This window comes from Cryptotermes secundus, unplaced genomic scaffold (assembly GCF_002891405.2).
Source record: "Cryptotermes secundus unplaced genomic scaffold, Csec_1.0 scaffold348, whole genome shotgun sequence".
Classification (NCBI taxonomy): Eukaryota; Metazoa; Arthropoda; class Insecta; order Blattodea; family Kalotermitidae; genus Cryptotermes; species Cryptotermes secundus.
In genome coordinates this window covers 120129-144085 of record NW_019736401.1, presented here as the reverse complement: position 1 = coordinate 144085, position 23957 = coordinate 120129, and the positions used below count along the sequence as shown (strand labels likewise).

Here is a 23957-nt window from a genome sequence, read left to right as displayed (position 1 = left end):
TATTATGACGAGCTCAATAAACGGGCAACGGATCTGTGAAGCTATATATGTATTGTAGCATGTTTCGTGTGTCACGCTACAAATAAGTTCACGCCGTTGTCCCAATATAGCGGATCTATTTCCTTCGCTCGTTTACACACATTGTACAGTCATTTACACTTGCAGTATTACAATCACCGCTTACAATATTCGGCGAGACACTGGACTCTCTTCTCCGAAGGCTGATCCGAGACTAACTACTTTGAATGCATACAACCCCGCTATATAATCTCGGTTGCTGTTATGCAACGACCCCTCTGTTATAACCATGGAGACTCCTGTTAGAACTACAATGGAGCAATTGTTGTCTCCTCTGTAACGGTCTATTCTAGTGTTTCCATAGAAGCGTCTCTTCTGGACTCCAGACACGTTACAGTATGTATGATGTTTGTCAGAGTTCTGCAATTATTTTATTGCTTTTCATATATTATTAAATGCAATCTTAATCGTGTTAACAAGAGTGTGTATCAGATTCTCAAGTTACATTATTCTACTGAAACATGATTTATAACACATTAATGTAACTGAAAAGCTATGTTTTGTGTAGCTTTCAAGTATAAGTTGTAAGCAAAGTTATGAAGTTGAATACAAGTATCTCTGATGGAAACAGAATTTTCTTTCAAGTTTACCCACCATCAGCTTTCCTAAGCACAAGTATTCTATATATGTTATAGTTCAAATATCCATTGCATTTCAGTAAGGGGGTGTTGAATTGATGTAAATGAAATGTTCTTATTTTACAGGCACTGGTGAGAAACTTTCTTCCGATAAATAATGTTGCAACCTGATATCTTGTACTGCACAGGTTCTTACTCTGTTGTGTGTTTTCTGTTTTCGAACTGAGTTTGATATCATTTAACTCATTCTCCTCCAGATGGTTTTGAGCGAAGTGATGTTATACTCAGTTCAAAAACAGAAAACACACAGTGGAGTAAGAACCTCAGCAGTACAAGATATCAGGTTGCAACATTATTTATCTGGAGAAAGTTTCCCACCAGTGCCTGTAAAATATGGATATTTCATTTACATCGATTATTAATTCTAGCTATACGTGTGAACCAGTGATTTTTTGGGAGGGAGCAGTAAAAAAATGCTGGTGGTATAATAGCGTACTTTCTTACCGACAGGGCAGGTGGTATGATAGCATACCTTCTTACCGACCGAGCCCTCGGCACTGTCGGCAGCCATTTTTTTTATCAAGAGAGTGTCCGCCGGCCACCGCGGCAGCAGTGGCTGTGTTGCCCGCTAATAGCATTGAGTTGCATACCGCTGGTAAATGGAGGAATTGTTTTGGAAGAGACTGTGGACCTGTCGTCTTGACAGATTACTGATGATGATGATGAAACTGAACATAGATGGCAGCAGCGTTTCATCGAGGTGTCAAGGCGGCAATGTTGCCAACCAATAACATGGGAGTTTCACGGGTCGGATTACGACGATTACGACGACCACGAGTAAAAGGAACTCTTGCGAGGTCGAAGGTTGTTGTTACTAGATATTACGCGTTTAGTGGAAATGTGTAAGTTGTGGGTATTATTTAGGGAATCATTAGGATCATTCGAGAGAAATTCGATTTCCTCATATTTTGACAAATTTTGTGATATTATGCCGCTGTTGCTAAACTTCACAGCGCCCCTACTGAGGGTGATGTTTCTAGTAGAATGCACATTTTTACTGTTTGCTTTCTCGCTTGTTACACATAGCAGTCCGACTTATAAAGGAAATCGTTAAAGCTGATGGTCGATGGTGAACTGGTTGAAGTTGCAGAACATTTTGTGGCGCTGCGATGTAAATTTGTAAGTAGGTTTGATGTTTCTAGGACGTAGTTCCGTGTAGTCTGGTAGGCATTTACCGACGTTTTGGAAGTAAGAATTTCACCGAAGAGTGGGTGAACTATCTGCCTTAAAAACTGAGCAACAATTGGTTAGATTACACAACATAATAAGGCACTAAACTTCATAATCCCTTCCGACCTATGCTCTGAGAACAAAGAAATCCACGTCACTATATAACTTCTATATCACTATAGTTGTATATATGTACAACCTCTGTATCACAAGAATTCTTGGATAGACTTGAAAGGATTCTGACGATGGTGTATACTGTACTTCTTTTGGCTTATTTTGGACTTCATCCATCATCTGGTATGTAAAAGACAAAAGACCACGACGTTTCGGAGACTGGATCTGTCTCCGTCTTCAGGTGGGTAGGGAAGGATAAACCTACTCAGTTGGGCCCGTTAGAAAGAGCTAGTCTGAAACACTGGACCAGGATTCTTGTAAATCAATTCATTTGCCACCCACAAAAATGAAATAAAGTTTTAACATGTCCATGGTTTATGCTGGCCATCTTACAGTGTATACACTTTTTCACCTTATTCTTCACTTCCACACTGCATGTTTCGGCACTTCTTCACATGTCTTTATGCACGTTAAACTATTGTACTGCATGCCACAATGTCTCCATTCTAAAATGACTAAAATCTGTGTTCGTTAAATAGGACGATGAATTCTAAATAATAAAACTTTTCAGGATTCTTCCTACATCGCACTCAAACACGCGAATTACGCCAATCCTCTTTTTATGTGAGCATTCCTCCTACATATATTTTTGTATCGTGTTCTGTGTTGTGTTTTGCTCCTGTTACTGCAGGACAGCCAGGATAGTGTTACATGCAGTACAACGCATGCAGTAACAGGAGCAAAACACAACACAGAACATGATACAAAAATATATGTAGGAGGAATGCTCACATAAAAGAGGATTGGCGTAATTCGCGTGTTTGACTGCAACATAGGAAGAATCCTGAAAAGTTTTATTATTTAGAATTCATCGTCCTATATGACGAAAACAGATTTTAGTCATTTTAGAATGGAGACATTGTGGCATGCAGTAGAATAGTTTAACATGCATAAAGACACCTGAAGATGGCACATTAGTGCCGAAACATCTAGTGTAGAGGTGAAGAATAAGGTGAAAAAGTGTATACACTGTAAGACGGTCAGCATAAACCACGGACATGAATCGGTATAACAGGATGCTAAAATATAACAAAGTTTCAACATTATGAAAGACTCTGCATTCTCTTGCAGCAGGAATGGCGAGAATTCTGCTACAGAGAGCTGAAGAAACATTTCCTGCTGAGACAGAAAGGATGGTGAGTGTTTTGTGCTTGTGTCCACAGACAATTTTATTGTCATGAGTCAATTCTCATATCTTAAGAAACCAAACTCTTTATGCGAAGCTTTTGTTAGTTTTCATAATCCATCTGGGGAGTTTACTTGGTTCATCACATTATAACAGTTTGGTATGTTATGTGGGAGAGGAATTAATTCAAGGGGAGTGATAATGGTTAGGTCATATAGCACACTTGTGAGAATGAGAAGTGTGTACAAAGATTTTGACAGACAGCCTGAAAGAATGAGACCACTTGGGAGACAGTTGTGAAGATGGATTTTTTAAAGATTTAGTTATGGGGTTTTGGACTGTGTTTGTTTGTGTCAGGATGCAAAGTCATAATGGGCATGTGTGAACATAGTGATGAGTTCTTAGGTTCCATAAAGAGCAGATATGTATTGTCTGTACTTCCACAGGGACCACAGGTTTCTCAGGAAGGTCCCTGCATTATGAACTTAACACTTGCTAAGATTATGAAGTGTGTAGAGAAGAAATCTGTACAGAGCAGCTGTTATGGGTTACATGTAATGAGAAACAGCTACAGCAAGGAGAGCATATATTGTTTCATGTATGGTGTTGTACAGCCATGACTGATAGAAGATGTGATGCCTTTACAGAACTGTACAAATTCAGAGAAGGTTTTAGTGGGTCCATATGGTGAGACATATCCAGCAAGTCATGATGCAAACCAGGCCATGAATATAAAACCTGAGGAAGTCTCAGACTCACAAGAGGAAGCGGATCCTCTGCAAATAACAGTTCAGGAGGTAAAGGCTGAACGTGAGGTGAGCTGTATGCTTCTGTATGTCAACTGTTAGGCAGATATCACAGATAGGCAGGAATTCCTGTTGCCTCTCTCATCTCCATCTGTCTGGCTGTCTGTCTGTGCACATAGGACAGTTCCACTGTGCTGCTGACTCGCCTTTGAAGGCCCTTCTCTGAAGTGTCTCTTAGACAGTTATAGTTTGTTGAATGTATGCTGCTTGTGATGTACCACTTCCATTTCCTTTTAAGCAGTTCTGATGTAGATGAAATTAAATTTTGTGTAAACTGAACTGTATTTGTGAGAAATTCTATAGCAGCAAAAATCCATAGGAAGTCACGGAACTGCTCGTAGCTAGATAACACATGTTAGAACCAAGAATTCAAATTACTATAACTCTTGTGAGCTAATTCCAATGAATCCCACAAGATATTTTTCATGTGATGAAGGTTACAAAAGATTCTGCATTCTCTTGCAACAAGAGTGGTAAGAATTGTACTGTATTGAGCTGAAGAAACATTTCTTGCTATGAGAGGAAGGATTGTGTTTCATGCTTGTGTGCACAGACAAGAGTTTTAGTTTCATATGTCAGTTTTCTTCATCAAGGAAACTAAATATTTTGTGACCCGCTTCTGTTTGTTTGCATAATCCGTGTGGGGAGTTCCTTACGCTTGGGTGATAACAGTTTGGGATATTATATAGGAGAGTGGTGTCGGTAAGTCATGTAGTACACATTCAACAGAGAGATGCATACAAATTTTGGATGGAAATCTTAAGAGAAAGACCTAAGTGCAGATGGAGAGATGCTATTAAGATAGATTTTAAAGAAATAATGTGGAAGGGTTTGTACTGGGTCTGGTTGCCTTAGGATACAGAGCCATGATGTGCATGTGTGGCCACAGTAATTAGCCTTTAGGTACCATCACTGACTCCATGGAGCTGAGTGAGTCCTTGAGATGCCACCAGTTGCTTGGCCACAAAAAAATTACCCAACATTGTATAGAACCTGAAAGCATATTGACATGTTTGCAAAAAGCTGTCACTATTCCCTATCCTGAGCCATATGAATCCAGTCCACACCACCCCATCCTATGTCTCTTAAAGATCCATTTAAATATTGTCTTCCCACCTAGGCCTAGGTCTTCCTACTGATCTCTTTCATTCTGGCTTTCGCTGAATATCCTATATGCATTCCTCTTCTCCCCAATGCCTGCTATATGACCTGCCTATCTCATCCTCCTTGACTTGATCATTCTAATTATACGTGGAAAAGGATACAAGTTTTGAAGCTCCTCATTATGCATTTTTCTCCAATCTCCTGTCACTTCATCTCTCTTTGGTCCAAATATTCCTCAACACCCTGTTTACAAACACCCTCATTCTATCTTCCTCCCTTAATGTCAGAGACCAAGTTTCACACCCATACAGAAACACAGGCAAAATTATAGTTTTTGTATGCTGCAGTGACCAGTAGTTCCTTGGGAAGGTCACTGAGCTATGAACCGAGTACTTTCTAGTGATTGTGATAGCTGTAGAGAAGAGTATCCGTACAAAACAGCTCTTATGAGTTAAATGTGACGAGAAACAGCCATAGCAAGGAGAGCATAAGCTGTTTAATGTGTGGTGTTGTGTATCCATTTCTGAGAGGGATGTGATGGTTTTTACAGAACTGTACAAATTCGGAGAACACTTTAGTGGGTCCATATGGTGAGACATGGCCAGCACCTCATGATGCAAATCAGACCATGAATGTAAAAGCTGAGGCAGTCTCAGATGCAGAAGAGGAAGAGGATCCTGTCCTAATAACATTTCCAGAAATAAAGGCTGAACCTGAGGTGAGCTGTATGTGCACTGTTAGGCAGATGATACAAATGTACAGAAATGCCACTTGTCTTTCTGATCCATCTCTGTGAACATGAAACAGCTCTACCTCGCTGTTGACTTGATTTTGAAGGTCTTTTTTTCCCCCTGAAATGTTTCAAGGCAACTGTAGTACGTTGAATGTTGCATGTGATGTACCACTCCACTAAGCAGTGCTTTCTTACCACATCATAGAGTTCCCAGAATCTATAAATGCTGAAGTTTATCATTTATTTGTTTTCTGTCTTGATGCAGTTTGTATCCATGTAATAACATAGAGCTGTCATTATGTTGAGGATTTGTTATAGGATAACTAATGATTCTCTATGGCTTTGTGATAATGTTTGAAGTAAATTTAATATACCTGACACTGTTGGAGTTGCCTCTGTACTTGCTGTCAGGTGAGTGGTTGTCATAACAGATTTTTTTATTTTCAGTTAGACAGGAAGGTGACTAAATGTTAGATACAGAGAATGTGTAAGGGGTGTAGAAAGCAATAGTGAAGAATTGGCATTGGCAACACATCCTAAAATATAGACACAATTGTGGTTAAGTGGAATCTACAATGGCTGTAATTAAACACACAAAGAAAGCTAGTAATGAAAATAAGAACATTTCTACATCTACATATAGGCGGAGGTTCTTACTTTTCTCGGCCGGTTCACAGCAACTGATGCACCACTGGCTTCAGGGTGCATACAAATTTTGCCAATGTATCGGTATGTCTGTGATCAGTAACGTCTGGAATGAAGTATACAGTTCACAGGTCACAGAAGTTGTTGAAAATGCTGTCCCCCTACACGTAGACATTCCTTGCAGCAGCAGAAGGGGTTCTGATTAACCCTTAAAGCTGTTGTGCCAGAATTGTTGCAATTTCCCTATGAATATTCTTTTTAGTTCTTCCTCATGGGGTTTACTGTTTTAAACTTTGCCCTGCAAAGAACCACAGAAGAAAGTATCTAAGAATTAGAATTAAGGTGCTGATATTTCTGTCCCCAAAAGTACCAGGCAAAGCTTGCATAGACATACATGAAATGTGGGCAGTAGCCTAGTCTTGCTGAAACCAGCCATAGAGTCTTTCTGCTTTTGTAACTCTCAAAAGAATTACCTGAGAAAGACCTGTACATAATTTTTGTTTGTTTGATGGGGGTGGGACTGAGTCCACTTGGTTTGGCGGCCACTTCTGGCCTATTGTACCAGCCCCAGATGATAGGTGAGGGTGATTATGGAGCAATTGGTGGAATGAAGATTGGCAGGGTAAACTGAAGTACTCGGAGAAAACCCCGCCCCAGTGCCACTTTGTCCACCACAAATCTCACTTGACTGACCCGGGATTGAACCCATGCCGCCGCCGTGAGAAGCCAGCGACTAACCACTTTAGCTGTGGCGCGGCCTTTGAACTATACATATCTTTCACATTTAATTGTTCCTTTAAAAAATGCAGGTAGAGCAATCCTTGTTGCCCTTACAGCAAACCAGACTCCAACTTTCACTGGATGGAGCCATACTTCATGGGTTAGATGTGGATTTAGTGAAATCCAGTAGCAGTCATTTTTCATATTTATTTTTCCCTGCAAGTGAACCCGTGCCTCATCAGAAAAGAATGTCGGTTCAAGATGAATATCATCTTCAGTGATCCACTGTAGGAACCAACTGCAAAAATGAACCTGGCTAGCTGGATCGCACAGCTGCATGGCATGCATTATTACTGGGGCCCGGATTTCTATGACCTCAAAACTGTAAATATATGCATGCACTTATGACCCAAAATTACATCAAGTATGACACAAAATGTGTAAAATATGACCTTAAATATTAAATGGGACATATCATTTCACAATTTTAATTATAACTTTTACTAGAGTTTAAGAATGAAAATGATGAATATATGATAGTAGCCCCCTCGTTGGTATCTCCACCTTATCATGGTGAGGGAGTTTGAGTATGCCAAGGACCCTGAGAGCTATACCAGCGGTAGCGCAGCTACTGGCAGGGCCTCCCTTGCTGGACAGGTCAAAGGGTAGGCATCAGACGAAGAGAGACACCAAAAACTGATGCCGGAAGCAACGTCATCAGTAGCGACTTGAAGCACAGAGCAAATGATGCTCGAGATGGTTCCAGTTCGTATAGCAGCAGGCGTGACCAGAGTGGTTTGAACGGCTGCTGTACTGCGATGTGGAAAGCAAATGGAAAATCTACCACATTATCACTTTTCCTGGATAGTCTCTTTCCAGAAACAGAGATACCATATATGCGAGATGTTTCCTCTGGAGGCAAAACAATCCGGAGGTAAACTACTCCCCCAATCGGAACTCCGGGCTGGAGTGTTTCTAGAGGAAATGTCATGCAGGCGTTACAACAAGAAAAAGTGCGAAGATCAGAAGAAACAGCATGGATACAAGATTGGAACATGGAATGTCAGGACCTTGAATCAAGCAGGAAAATTGGAGAATTTGAAAACGGAAATGGAGAAGAATGAGGTGTCTGTTCTAGGTGTCAGCGAAGTGCAATGGAATGGACAAGGTGAAATAAGAAGAGGTGATTATACGGTGTATTATTCCGGAGGTGAACGGGCTGAAAGAGGTGTGGCAATAGTGGTGCATAAAAGTGTAGTGAGGAGTGTTGTTAAGAAGATTGCTTGTAATGACAGAATTATTGCTCTGAAGTTAAAGGCGGAACCGGTAGATATACTGATTATACAAGTGTACATGCCAACATCAGAGTATGAAGATGATGAAGTGGAAAAAGTGTATGACACAATTGAAGAAATTCTTCAGGAAGATGGAAGAGGAGACACAAACAGCATCATATTGGGAGACTGGAACAGCATTGTTGGAGATGAACCATATCAGAATATTGTTGGATCACATGGACTAGGAAGACGGAATCACAGAGGTCAAATGCTTATTGACTTTTGTGAACGAAATGGATTGATTGTTACCAACACTTGGTTCAAGAAGCCAAAGAGAAGAATTTACACATGGAAGGCACCTGGGGATTGGAAGAGGCATCAGCTGGACTACATCCTTGTGAAACATCGATTCAGAAACAGTGTGAAGGATGTGAAGACGCTTCCTGGGGCAGACATTGACTCTGACCACAACTTGCTGGTTGCCAAGTTCCGAACCAGGTTGAAGAAAATTATAGGATTTCGAAAGCGCAGACCCAGATGGGATTTGGAGAAGTTATATGCTCAAAGACAAAGCGTGCAAGAGACTCTAGAAGAGAAACTCGGTGCAATTGAAGGTGAAAGCGGAAATGCTGAAGCGCAGTGGAACGATATAAAAGAATGCATGTTAGATACTATCAGTGATTTGGTAGGTAAAGTTGAGAAGATAGCAAGAAAACCATGGGTTACACAGGAGATGATGAGTAAAATGGAGGAGCGAAGGAAATGGAAGAATGTCAACAATGAAGAAGGCAGGAGGAAATACAGGAGACTGAGGAATGAATTGAAAAGAGCCACGGACAGGGCCAAAAAGGAATATCTTGAGAAGATATGTAATGAGATTATGGAATTTCAAAGAACAGGCCGTTATGATTTGATGTACATGAAGACAAAAGAACTAGGATGGAAAGAGAATCATGGGATTCAAAATGTTGGCATCGAAGACTCCCAGGGGAATAGAATAGTAGATCAGAGGCAAGTGCTGAAAATTTGGGAAAATTATATTTCAGAACTATATGATCGACCTAATCGGCCAGAAACCTTAGAAGTTGAACCGGAAGAAGAAGTAGATACAGACGAGAAAGGACCATATATTTTACAAAGTGAGGTGGAAAAAGCTATCAAGGAAATGAGGAAGGGAAAGGCTACAGGAGATGATGATGTACCTGGAGATGTGCTCAAGTTACTGGGAGAAGGTGGTTTGAAAACACTGACAAAACTAATGAACACCATATATGAAAGTGGAGAGTGGCCCAAGGACTTTACAGAAGTTACAATGATTGCCTTAAAGAAAAAGACAAAAGCTACAAAATGCAGCGACCATCGCACAATAAGTCTTATTGCACATACAGCAAAGATAATAGCAAAGATACTTAAAAGAAGAATTGAAAGGAAAATAGAGGATGTACTTGGAGAAGATCAGTTTGGATTTAGAAGAGGAAAAGGAACCAGGGATGCAATTGGGATGATGAGAATTATAGCGGAACGAACTTTGGAGATAGATGAAGAACTGTGTGTTTGCTTCATAGACTGGCAGAAGGCATTTGACCGGGTAAACTGGACCAAATTAATGCAGATCCTGAAAGAAACAGGTATCGATTGGCATGAAAGAAGATTGATTAGCAAATTGTACATGGATCAGAAAGTTAGAGTACGACTGGACATATGGGAGACAGGAAGTGTGCTGATTGGAAGAGGAGTTCGACAAGGATTCTGTTTATCACCAAGTCTGTTCAACTTGTACAGCGAACGCCTTACCAAGGAAGGNGTGCGCAATGAAGAAGTGTTAATTAGAGTCAGTGAGCAGAGGAATATCCTACATGAAATAAGAAAATGGTAGGCTAATTGGATTGGTCATGTTTTACGCAGAAACTGCCTTCTAACAGAAGTTATCGAAGGAAAGATAGATGGGCAGATAGAAGTGACAAGAAGACGAGGAAGAAGACGTAAGAGGATGCTGGATGACCTTGGGGACAGAAGAGGATACTGTCATTTGAAGGAGAAAGCTCCGGATCGCATTAAGTGGAGGAATTGTTTTGGAAGAGACTGTGGACCTGTCGTCTTGACAGATTACTGATGATGATGATGATGATGATGATGATGATAATAGTAGGCCCTACTTACCAAATTAGCTCTATTGTGTTTCTGAAGGAAAGGAAACTAATGGAATTGTGACATTTCATACTGGATTAAACCATTTCTTGTTTTCTTTTTAGTATTGATTTTTGTGTTCATATTTTAGACACACACTGGCGCACATGATATAAACATTAACTTAACTCTGTTAGCTAAAAACACAATATAGAAGAACAGAAGCTTATTCGGCTCTCAGTTTTCAGTGTTCCTGTAACACAAGATATTTGCGTCTCAGTTTTCACTGTTACAATTACAAACTGAATTGAACAAACTTCGTTCCACATCACATGATGTGACAGGAGCATAATTGAAGAATGTTAGATCATTTGGTAACAGATCTGGATCATCTGCAAATGTTTCTGGTTTACCGGAAAGTATATGTGCAGTCTTGCTTATTGTTGAATAACCAGCATTCTGATGAACACTTTCTATTTAGGTTTTACTCTTGTTGCTTACTTCACCATGAGATCGGTTTAGTTCATTCTCAGTGCGTTTTACAGTGTCCAACACATCACAGAGTTCAGTCCCTACAGCTTCCAGGCGAGTTATTGCACTTGAAATTGAACAGACATTTGACTTTATATCTGTCAGATTTTGTGCTCGAGCAGTAAAGAAGCCCTTGACAGCTTTAATTGAGCTTGACTCGCAGCTGTCAAAGTCATTAACCAATGGTTGTGCAATATTCACAATAATATGCGACAGCGTCCAGCCGTGTACCCTACCGTGTGATCATAGGCTGTGGAGGAAGTGGCAGTAGAGGAGCTTCTTTTTTAAATTTCAGTACTTTAAGAGGGTCCTTGATGAATATTTTCTTTCCATCTGGAATTAGCCTATCTACGTCCAGAAAATTTCTTAGCACTTCTTCAGCCACTCTATGCAATGCATGAGCGAGGCAAGTAATATGGATCATTTTCGGGTAGAGAATTTGAAGTCCTTTGGCAGCCTTCCTCATGTAGGGAGCAGCATCTGTTACTAGGAGAAGGACACTATTTCGCTGTATTCCATCTGGCCACAACATGTTCATGGAATTATCAAATAGGACAGCTATAGTCGAATGCTTTGCACTTTCAAGAACTTCACAATCAAAAAGAAATATCTCTCCCTGTTGATCTTGTTTCAGGGTTCCAACTATAATTCGTGATATACCACCCATCTATGTCAGAAGTCTCACCCAAGGAAACCCGTATCGTGTTGTCAGCAATAGATGTTTGAATATTATTTAACATATCTTCATAACATGTAGAGAGATAATTTTTCTTAACGTCCATCACTTGGGATAGGATGACAAGTGTATGTCTCCAGAAATGTTCCACTATATTATATATAAAAATTCAATTTGTTTTACCACAGCATCCTTCCTTACATTAAAATTATGTTTATGAGTGTGTGTGTATAAATTTATTTTAAGATAATTTTATTCGTGAACCAATGTGGGTTGGTTTTATCTTCTTTAAGAGGAATTGCCGTCTATCCCTTGGTGGTTTGTTCTGTAAATAAATTATAATTTTAGAGTATGTTATATAAGTATTTATATAGGTATAAGGTGTATAAATTAATAAAGGTTTTAGGTACATCTTACCTTGTTATTAACAGTGTGGTTTGTATGCATGCTGTGCTGCTTGTGATGTTTGAAGAGTGCTGTGTAATGTAGTTTATATATCTTGTGTCTGTGACATTGGAGTGGGTGTGTTCACATGTTGTCTTATAAGGTCAAACATGTTTTGTTGGTTATTGGTTTCTTTTATTTGTTTTTGCTCATCTATCAGTTTATTGTGTTTGTTATAGTAATATATTTGGAATTCTTCTTTTATGCTCATTATGTTGCCCTTTTTAGCTTTTTCCAGGATTTCCATAACTGTTGTTATCAGTCCGTATTGATGGCGTGTGTTTAATGTGAGTTGGGCGAAAGCTGATTCATCTTTGTTTAATCTAATATTTCTTATGTGTTCATTGTATTGTGTTGATAGTTTCCCTCCCATTTGGCCTATGTATACCTGTTGGCAACTTTGGCATGTTAGTTTGTATATTCCACTTTGCCAGTAAGGGTTAATGTTTTGTTTTTCGTGTAATAGTCTACCTGTTGTATGATTAGTTTTAAAGGCTATCTGTATGTTAGTATTCCTAAATAATTTTGTAATTTTCCATATGTAATTTCCTGTGTATGTGTAGGTGACCCATTTTGTTCTTTTTTATCTTTATTGATTGGCTTACTTATTTTTTGTTTAAGTTTATTATATATTTGTGTGATATCTTCTTTTCTATATCCATTATTTAGTGTGATGTTGATAATAGTATTTAATTCTTTGTTCTTTTGCTGTTTTTCAAATGGTAGTGTAAGCAGCCTGTGTATCCAGTTTTTATGTGCTGCTAATTTTTTTTCTTTGAGGTGACATGATTTGTTATTTATTGTTACGTCTGTTGCTGTGGGTTATCTGTATATTTCCATGTTTATTTGTCCTTTCTCATTAGTAAGATTTAAGTCTAGGTAGGTTATTTGTTTGTTTATTTCCTCATTTATTGTGAATTGTGTATTTTTATATTGTGCATTGAATTGTTTAAGGATGTATTGGGTTGTTATTTTTGTTTGATTATAGATTATGATTATATCGACTACATATCTGTTATTGTAAACAATGTTTTTTTTTTCTTCAAGTAGAAGTTTTATTTTACTTTGTTCAAGATGTTGTAGGAAAATTTCTGCTATTATGCTTGACAGAGGTGAGCCCATGGCTATGCCTGATTTTGGTTTGTAGAATTTAACATTGTATTGAAAATAATTTTGATTTAAAGTCATTTTAAGTATAGCCATAATTTCTTTTGTGATGTTTTTGTTTGTGTGATTTAATTTAAGTAGGTTATTGGTTATGGTGAGTGTTTCATTTATTGGAATGTTGACATAGAGATCTTTAATGTCCATTGTTAATATTTTATGATTTGAATTTAATTTTAATTTTCTGATGTTTTCTGCAAATTGTGTCGTATTCATAATGTTATACTCATATTTTAAATTTAGGATGTTACTTAATTTTTGGTGTATGTATTTGGCTACTTTATATGTAGGAGCATTGGTATTATTTATTATTGGCCTAATTTGGGCCTCCAGTTTGTGAATTTTAATTTTTGCTTTCATATTGGGTGCTTGTGAGTTCATTTGGTGAACCAGTTTTTGTTATTGGGTCTATTATGATTTTGCATTGTTTTAAGGTGTTTTGTACAGTTTTTTTGGAATTTTTGTGTGGGGTCTTTGTTTAGTTTCGTGATATTATTATCAATAAAATATTTAACAGTTTTATTCAAATTGTCTTTATAAATAATCACTAATGTTTTCCCTTTGTCTGCTTCTGCTGGTGTTGCTTTATGTTGTATGTGTATTAATTTTTGTTGTATTTGTTTAGTTGTGTATATTTCTTCTTTGTATTCTTTGTTTGCTGTATTGTGGTTTGATATAATTTTTTGTAGGTTCTTTGCTGCTAGGTATCTAATAGCTTCTTGTTGGGTAGTGTATTTTATTTGTCTTATTGCCCAACACATGTTCGTGTTAACATGCCTTCAAATGAGGCACAGTTGCCTGATGCACATGTTGCTGTTGCAAGGCGTTCATACTCCTGCTTCTACACAGTGTGGTGTGCGCATTATCATTTCATACATCCAGAAGTAGTGGCCATTTTCTGGCAAACGCCAAACGTTTACATTGTCAAGGAATCTTTGTGTTGCAAACTAGGAGATGTCTCATATGGATTTGTTCATTGTATCAGGGGTGGACATGTCTATTGAACCGACAGTTAGCTATTCATCTTTTGGGCCCTTTTATACACACATACATACATAGGTGTATATATATATATATACACACACACATACAGGGTGTCCCAGGAGGAATGTGCCAGACTTCGGGGAGGGCGTTCCTTATGTTAAAGTATGCCGATATAACACAAAACACCTATGTCCAAAGTTCAACGGTTACAGAGATAATGGCCTGAGAAAAGTGTGGTCTTCTGGTGGGTCCATGCACTATACCTGTCAGCTGCCATGTCTTATCTGTTTGTCCTTGAGTGTCATGATTCACATTAGCCATAAGCTCATGCACTACCTATGGAGTATGTTTCGGAGGGGTCATGATTAGTTGTGTGATGAGTTGCTGAAATGCCTCTTGTGTTTTCACACGTGGAATATTGTGATATGCATTTTATGTGTGGATTTTGCAGTGGCAATGCACGTGCTGCTGTTGAAGAATACCAAAGGCATTTTCCCGATTGAAGGATTCCATCTCGAAGTGTATTTACGCGAATTCACCAGACATTGCGTGATACTGGTTCTCTTCCGAGTGTTTCTGTGCACTCTGAAAGGGAGGATGTACGTATGATAAACACACGAGAGAACATTCTTGAGATGGTTCAGAGAAGTCCGCATCTGTCCACTTGTAGAATGGCCTCTCGCATCGGCGTATCACGTATGCAGGTGTGGCGAACTTTACATGATGAAGAATTGTATCCTTACCATGATCAAAGGGTACAACATCTGGAACCAGGCGACCATGCACAGCGTATGGATTTGTGCCACTGGATAAAAGCTCATCGCTAACTGTTAAGCGTCATTTTATTCGGTGATGAGGCATCTTTTACCCTGGATGGTGTAAATAATTTACGAAATGTGCATACATGGTCCCATAATAATCCACATGAGATAATGGAAACGAAATTCCAAAAGAGATTTTCCATGAATGTACGTTTAATACAGTTATGTGGTTGGCTTATAGCGCAGTCAGCCATGTTAGGTCAGCGCTTGCCAGTCATGTGTCATGTATAGTGCTTGGAAACCCTAAGGACAATTATGACATGGCGAGCGAGTATTTTGTACTTCAATTTTATGGCTTATCGACACTCACAAGTTAGTATCATTTTCTAGCTCAGCCTTTATTGTTATTTCATTTATGGAGCCTATCCACTATTAATTAGATGCCTGTCCAGCCTTACAAATGCATAATTTTACTTAATTTGGAATTTGTTAAACAGTGGCAGTGCAGCTTAACTTCTGTTGACTCAGAAACCTCCATACATGCTGATGGACTCAGGCACACACCTCTCAGGGGGGTGCTCTCACTGTACTGGGGATTCAAACTTATTTCTCTTCCTGTTAGGATTTTTCATGTTATTTACTCTCATTTTCCAGGGTAATTTGAATGAACTTCAACCTGTACATGGTGAGGAGCGACGATATTCCTGTGATAAGTGTGGAGATTCATTCAGTCAAGAGCAAATTCTGATAGCACATCGACGCATTCACAGTGGGGAGCAGCCATTTATATGTGACATATGTAATGAGTCATTCAGTCATCAGAGTAGTCTGAAGACACAACAGTACATACATAGTGTGGAGCAACCATTTTGCTGTGATGTATGTAAAAAGTCATTCGGTCATCAGAGGAGTCTGAAGAGACATCAGCACATACACAGTGGGCGGCAACCATTTTGCTGTGATGTGTGTAATAAGCCATTCAGTCGGCGCAGCCATCTGAAGAGACATCAGCACATACATAGTGGGGGGCAACCATTTTGCTGTGATGTATGTAATAAGTCATTCCGTGATCAGAATCATCTGAAAACACATCAGCGCATACATAGTGGGGAGAGGCCATTTTGCTGTGATGTATGTAATAAGTCATTCAGTCAGCAGAGCCATCTGAAGAGACATCAGCGCATACATACTGGGGAGAAGCCATTTTGCTGTGATGTATGTAATAAGTCATTCAGTACGCAGAGCCATCTGGAGAGACATCAGCGCATACATAGTGGGGAGAGGCCATTTTGCTGTGATGTATGTAATAAGTCATTCAGTACGCAGAGCCATCTGGAGAGACATCAGCGCATACATACTGGGGAGAAGCCATTTTGCTGTGATGTATGTAATAAGTCATTCAGCGATCAGAGTAATCTGAGGACACATCAGCGCATTCATGTTGATGTGTGCAGTAAATCATAGAGCAGCAGAGATGGCAAAGACAAAAACAACTCTGTCCAGTGTGACTATTTAAGTTCTACCACTTGAAAACTCAGCACCCTTACATATTTCGATCCTTACGGATCATCTTCAGAGGCAACATCAAAACTTATTCGGAAAGCACTATCACAATAGGTGTTCTTTAGTGCTAAATTACACAAATATGCAATATACACAATATTCAACTTTTCACAATGACAGCAGCCTTCCTAGTATTAAAACTTTTAAAGTTTTTAAAAAACTTTGTTGTTTAAGCTAAAATTTATAGATCAAGCAGGTTCGTGTCACTTCTCCTATCATCTTTCTTGGAGGGTGCTGAACTTGTGTCGCCTGTCTATCTTGAGAAGGAGATTCTTAGTATCGTCCTATGTTTGTTCGTGGCTTGCTGTGTTGTTTTCACGGGAAATGAACTGAGTCCCATGGTACAAAACATCTGTGCAAATGGGTTCCATTTGATTCTGACTGCTGAATGTGCGCAATGCCGTGTCTTGTTGAGTGGAAACTGACATGACATGACATCCTACAATTATGGTGTTAATTCAGCACTTAAAGCTAATGATTAGTAGAGTGTAGTCACTGAAACGGATCGACAGCTTATGCAAATAATTCAGCAGCATTATATGCTTTTTGCTATACGTTATCTGTGCTCTTCTGCCATTACATGTGAGTAAATTCGGTGATCAGTTAGTTTCAGATTAATATATCGCTCGGATTTAATATATTGAGATGACTACTGTGGATTGGTCACATGAATACAAACTACACTATATTGGACATGACAGACAAGATATCTGTTTGCGGGATACTTGGTATATTGATTATAAAAAGAAAGTTTAATAAAGGTGGATTGATTATGCTTGTGGAGAAATATAATAGTACAGTGGAACCTCGCTTAACGAGCACCTCTCATAACGAGTAATTTGCATAACGAGCAAAACAAGTTGTAAAAAAATGACTCGCTTAACGAGCGACATTTTGCATAACGAGTGACGAGAGGGGAAGTCCCGGATTGTGCACTTCCTACATCAGTCTTTGTTTAGCGCTCGTTCCGCTAGCATCTTAGTGTCACTTGTGATCATACATTTTTCCAAACTTGTGTTCAGACATATTATTTGTGATTTTTTTTTTGTACAAAGTTTAATAACCCTTGCAAAAATGTCCCCGAAGAAAAAGCCGCAAAAAGACAGCCATACGAGAATAAAAATAACCGTAGAAATGAAATGTAAAATCATTGAAAAACGAGAATGAAGTGCGAGCGTGGCTCATCTAGCACGCACATACAATCGGTCTACATCAACGATTTGCACAATTTGGAGTTGTATTGTGTTTCACAGCAAGAAGTTGTGGAGGAGAGTTTGTCAGAGGAGGAGGAGGAGGTAACAGCAAAGAAACAATCTTCTGGCACAATAAGAGAAATGCTGAAAGCATGGGAAACTGTTGCATCGTACATTGAGAAGCATCACCCTAATAAGGCAGTGGCTATGCGTGCTACAGATTTATTTAATGATAATGCTGTGTTCCATTATCACCAGATTTTGAAGCGTCGGCAAAAACAAATGTCTCAAGACAGCTTTGTAGTAAGAAAGAATTAGATATATATCATAAATAATAAACTAATCATTTTGATTCTTTTTTTGTTTTCTGCAAATCGAATTCACATTCCAGGTTGGTTCATTCTGCATAGAAGAAAAGATTAAGATTATTCACACTCCTTAACAATGTATATATAATTTTCTTTGAATAAACTTTATACATAACATTTTTTTAGTTTTTTTTTCCGCATGGAACACATCATATTTTACATTAATTTGTATGGGGAAAATTGTTTCGCTTAACGAGTGTTTCACATTAAGAGTAAGATTCTGGAACGAATTATGCTCGTTAAGCGAGGTTCCAGTGTAATAAGAATTTAATTGAAAGGATCATGAAAGACTTCCTTACATCCTTCCATTGTGAATATCAGCAGATAAATAGCAGTTGTCACGAGATCAAAAAAGAAAGTAGTTTGGCACTCAGGCACTCCTTTGCCTTAGAGGGAAAGAGTCATCTGAAAATTGTGACATAAGTTTCAGTGTAATTATATAATTCTTTAATAAAATTAGGCAATATCATCAATATTATTAATTGCAATTCAGAGGTTTCATATAGTGGAATGACACAGGAGGAATAGCTTTTAATTGTACTTAAATTCAGTGCAGTTATGCCCCTCCCTCCATACCCGTTTTCTTCACTGCCTGAACTGCATCATAACCGAAGCTAAGTCTTGGTCACTCTGAGCAAGTGTTCTCTGATTACTGACACTTTTCTTGCCCAGGAACACTTGCTTAATTTTGCATAAGATGTACCACCAATGGTAGGACAGTGGAGACAGAAGTTATGTTTTAATGCCTCGAGTCTGGCTGAAGTACTGCCAAAGCTGTGGACTGAATGCCCCAGTTCCTCACAAAATTGTATTCTAACCAAACTCAGATGTTGCAGGTACAAGAAGGGTGATGGCGATTTGTTCCAGTATCAACCCAAAATGAAGTGATTGAGATGACCCCCTCCCACCCCCTACACAGGAGTAAGGAGGGGACATGATGGCAGTAAGAATGCTGTATCCAGAGAAGTTACAGAGACCCCTCTGTTGCATGTCTTGCCCCCAGGGGGAATTATCATTGCTGTTGCAAGTTAGGGAGCATGAACTGTTTGTTATTAGTAATTGTTCTTGCCATTCTTTAGGCAAGTATCTTAGCAATAAAGATTTTCTGTTATTTCTGTGCAGCTGTGTTAATTTCTAGCAGTAGTTCTTTTCAAATTCAGTTTTTCTTTTAATTTCTGGACAAACATTTCTCATAATCTGAGTCACTTTTCCACATTTGAATCACTTCCTGTTTGGCCAGATCATCTGTTGTCTCATACTGTATGCTCTGCACATTTCTTCATTTCCATAAATGTTTAACATTTCCTAAATGCCTGTGGGTATTTCATCAGTTTTACTGACAAACTGCACTTGATCCTCTGTAATAAATTTTTTTCTTCTATTCTAGCAAAGAAACAAAACACTTCTCCAGTAAACACTACTATTGGAAAAGAATCTCATTTGAAATAATATTACAATTCTTATGAGTGACACCTCCCATCTCTTATCTCTGCTACTTGAAAGAAGAAAAATATTGTAACCCCCTCCAATGTGGCCATGCCCTGTCGCCACTGCCTTCACCAGTTGCAGTCCTTGTTCTCCTTCAGTGTTGCCACTTTACACTTTGCCTCAGTATCATAATGCAAATGCTCATTTGCCGATGTAACAGTACAAAATTAGAAAGTGCAGCACTGAATGTTAGGACTGCAGTTTTCTGTGATATGGCACCAGACTCACAGAGTTAGAAGTCTGCAGTCTTAAGAGATGTCAAAGAGTGAATGATTGACAGTGGTACATCACGGTGGGTAAAGGGCCTATAGTGAAGAAGATCAAAAATAATTTTTCACCACATTCATTCTGAATGTAAGAGAAATGTCCACAATAATTAACAAAGTCTTGAACCTAGAAGGGAATTACTATGCTTTTAGTCTCCATGTCGTCACACCTTGGGATGCAGACAGTGAAAATGGTTCCATGCTCAGCTGGGGTTCTGTAGTCCTAATCCCTCTTCCACTCACAAAAGGTTAGTTCATGTTTCCCATCTGGGCTTACGTACAAGACTAACCCATCTGCCTACAGATCACTAGTGGATCTCACTTTAATTGTTTCTTGCATCCTGTTGTTTATTTAATCAATATTAGAGTCAATTTTACCGACTACACAACACGTTTTTATTATTACACTACATGTTTCGACCTCAAGAGGTTATCCTCAGGTGTACGAACAACTGTATAATTACATGCAATCACATTCGTTTTTCTCACTTTCACAGATCCAGCAGCATCAGAGGATGCAGAAGAACAGCGAGACCTCCAAAAAAAGCGAACGTGCAACCAATATAATAAAGTTGAACTTTAATTCATGAACTTTTAACCGGTGGTAGTAATTAAACTAGTTGAAGTGAACTGGACGCAGTGGTGAGCGTAAGTAGGAAGTGACAGAAAAACAAGTGAAAGTGAAAGTATAAACAGTGATCTGAGTCGAACTTCGATTCACGAAATTTTAAAAAATTTTAACTTTTAACTTTTAGAATAATATTTTAACTTGTGTTCTATAAGAAGAGCTTGATATATCATTGAGCGTAAGCCTGAATAAGAAGGAAAAACGAATGTGATTGCGTGTAATTATACAGTTGTTCGTACACCTGAGGATGACCTGTTGAGGTCGAAACATGTAGTGTGATAATAATAAAGTGTTGTGTAGTCGGTAAAATTGACTCTAATATTGACTAGTGAGTCTGATTCTTGAATATGGGGCGGCGTGCTGGGATCCTTATACAAAGGGGCAGATAAATGCACTAGACCGAGTCAAAAACATGGCGGCTAAATTTGCACATCATAGAAATGATTCAAATTGGGAAACCTTGACAGAGTGTAGAAAGATATCTCCCATATGTGCTCTCTTCAAAGTGTACATGGGAAAACGGGCTTGGAAGGCTATAGGGGATAGCTTACAAAGACCATGCTATCTGAGCAGGGTCGATCATGATAGGAAAATTTGGAGCAGAAAGCTAGAGACATATCAGAAAATATTCCTTTGCAAATAGGACCATCGAGATTTGGAACCGCCTACCTTCAGATGCTTTAGGGACTCTCTCCTGTAAATCAAGCAATTTTAGGAAAAGGATTAGGAAAGCAATAAACAATGCAAAGTGAAGGGATAGAGGAAATCATCCAAAAAGGCAATGAAGTGAAGTGAAGTGGGATAAAGGGAAAGTCATGGTGAACTGTGGGTGCATCAGAACATAACATTACACATTCCAGTACTATTACTATTTAGTGTATTTCATTAATATTAATTTATATAATTGTAGTTGTAACTGTATTTGTTACATTTGTAAGTGTAATTTCATTGTAATCACTGTGTGCTAGTGTGTCTTTGTTGTTTGTGTAGTTTTGTGTGCTGTGTTTTTTTTTTGTAGTGTCATGTGTGATATTTGTGTGTTGTGTCTTATTGTAGCACCACTGCCACCAGGCAAATCCCACTTGCAGTTTAAATAAATAAATAATAATAAAATAACTACTGGCACCGGGCATAAACCCACTTGCAGTTTAAATAAATAATAAAACAATACAAACCTGTGGGGTTTTGTCGTTACTCCAATGACAACCCACTTCTTCGGAAAGTTTTTAGGTCCTGAAAAGGACCGTTGGCTGCGGGGATGTTTGGCCGATGAAGTAGCGCTACGTACGCAGGTAGAAAGAGATGTTGGTTGAAGGGTGTTGACTAATGCTGTCACGGCAGCTGAGTTGATCGTCTTGCCGCAGTGTGGCAGTTGCCGGAAGTTGCCTGGTGGCAGTGCGGCAGTTGCTTGGTTGCACAGCGTGGTTGCTGGTGGAAGTCTGCTTGTGGAGCGCGGTCCCTGGAGTGGAGAGGCTGTAGCTACGCCAGATGCCCAGTGAGTCGGGCATGACCGCTGGAGAGCTGAGGCAGCCCAGTGAGTCGGGCATGCTGTCAGAGCATCGAGACGGCCATTCCTGGCGCAGCGCAGAGCCGAAGACTCCAAATACCGGGCGCTGAGGACGAAGTGTGCTGGCTGGTGTTGACTGTGTGTAGAATGCTTGTAGACTGATCGTAGACTGATGTTGCCGGTCAGAGTCAGAGTCATGTTCCAACTGAAGGTCAGTCAGTCTGTCTGTGTTGGTGTCGAGCCTCAGTTGGGGCTCACGACAAGATATTTCTTTGGAATGAAAGTTACTGTCTTGTCTATGGTGAGCACTCTCTCTGATGAGAGGTCGGGTCTGTCATTTGTCAGTCAGTCTGTATTATTAAGTCCACTGTCTGTATTTACATACATTTACATAGAAACACTTATTCCTTACTTCTGTGTACAATATATACAAGGACTCTGTTAGTCCAGGCTAGGTACAGCAGATTATGCCCTTTCTTCTTCTTTTCCTAGTAGTATTAGCTACCACGGCAGTCTACTCACTTGAACGGTCGTATGCCTGACCGCCGCCAAGTTTAAGCCTCTTATACTTTCTGTGGTGGGCTTCGCCTTGTCCGATGTTGCGAACATTCTCATTATCATGATTTTGTATGACTTCTGCTTGTTGCCTGCATAATTTTGTTATATAATCATATATGTATGGAATTTTGAATGCCATGTGCAATTCGCGGACCGGTGTGCGCCTTGGAAAATTGCCAATGGTGCGGAGAATCTTGTTTTGCAGGCACTGTAATTTCACTAGATCGGTGTCTGCCGCAAACTCCCAGGCGGGACTAGCATAAGTCATTACGGATCTAATAAGAGCTTCATGAAGGGTCAGTTTAATGTTAGAGCTCAATTGCTCACATTTGAATAGGGAATATATGAAGGGGGACCCAAAAATAACCGGAACCGACCTGTTGCGCGCACATGCTTTGTAGTTACGAGTTGTGCTGCTAGGTGGTGTTAGCTGGGGGTCTCCCGCGACTGTTAGTGAGCTGGCGTCAGTCTAAGTTAAGTGGTTTCTCTGTGGTGCTCTGTTGTGTGCGTTCCTGTTTCAACCCTGTGGCGATTAGTGAGATGGCCGACCAGAAGGAACAAAGAGTGTGCGTGAAATTTTGCTTTCTGTTAGGGAAAACTGCAGCCGAGACTGTTGGGATGCTTCGGCAAGCCTTTAATGATGATGCTTTGGGGAAATCACGGGTCTACGAGTGGTTTTCCCGTTTCAAATCTGGCAACATGTCAACAGAAGACATGCCACGCCCCGGGCGTCCTTCGACAGGAAGAAATGACGAAAACATTGCCAAAATCAAACGTGCAATTGATGAAGATCGTCGAAAGACCATTGACTAACTTTCTGAGGAAACAAACATCTAATGGAGCACGGTCCAGCGAATTTTAACCAAAGGTTTGCACATGAGACGGGTGTCTGCAAAAGTTGTTCCTCGCTTGCTCGGAGATGACCAAAGAGAAAACCGCGTGAATGTTTGCCGCCACTTGAAGAGTGAAGTGCAGAACGATCCAGAATTTCTTAAAAGAATTGTGAATGGCGATGAGTCTTGGTGCTATGGGTACGATCCAGAATCAAAGCAATCACCAAGCCAGTGGAAAACTCCAACTTCACCACGACCAAAGAAAGCGCGTCAAGTACGATCCAATGTGAAAAAATGTTGAGTTCTTTTTTTGATATGAATGGCATTGTCCACAAAGAGTTTGTTCCGCCAGGACAAACAGTAAACCAACATTTTTACGTGGATGTGTTATGAAG

General features: G+C 39.4%; 1 protein-coding gene across 1 annotated transcript; it reads left to right on the top strand.

The window, feature by feature from the left end:
* The first annotated feature begins 1443 nt into the window (after positions 1–1443).
* Positions 1444–22163, top strand: LOC111869867 (zinc finger protein 189-like). Its single transcript, XM_023861706.2, has 7 exons — positions 1444–1558; positions 1743–1835; positions 3132–3196; positions 3834–4001; positions 5647–5814; positions 15813–16095; positions 22006–22163. The coding sequence occupies exons 3-7, from the start codon at positions 3137–3139 to the stop codon at positions 22161–22163; spliced, it is 837 nt and encodes a 278-aa protein (XP_023717474.1). The 5' UTR covers positions 1444–1558; positions 1743–1835; positions 3132–3136.
* The last annotated feature ends 1794 nt before the right edge of the window (positions 22164–23957 follow it).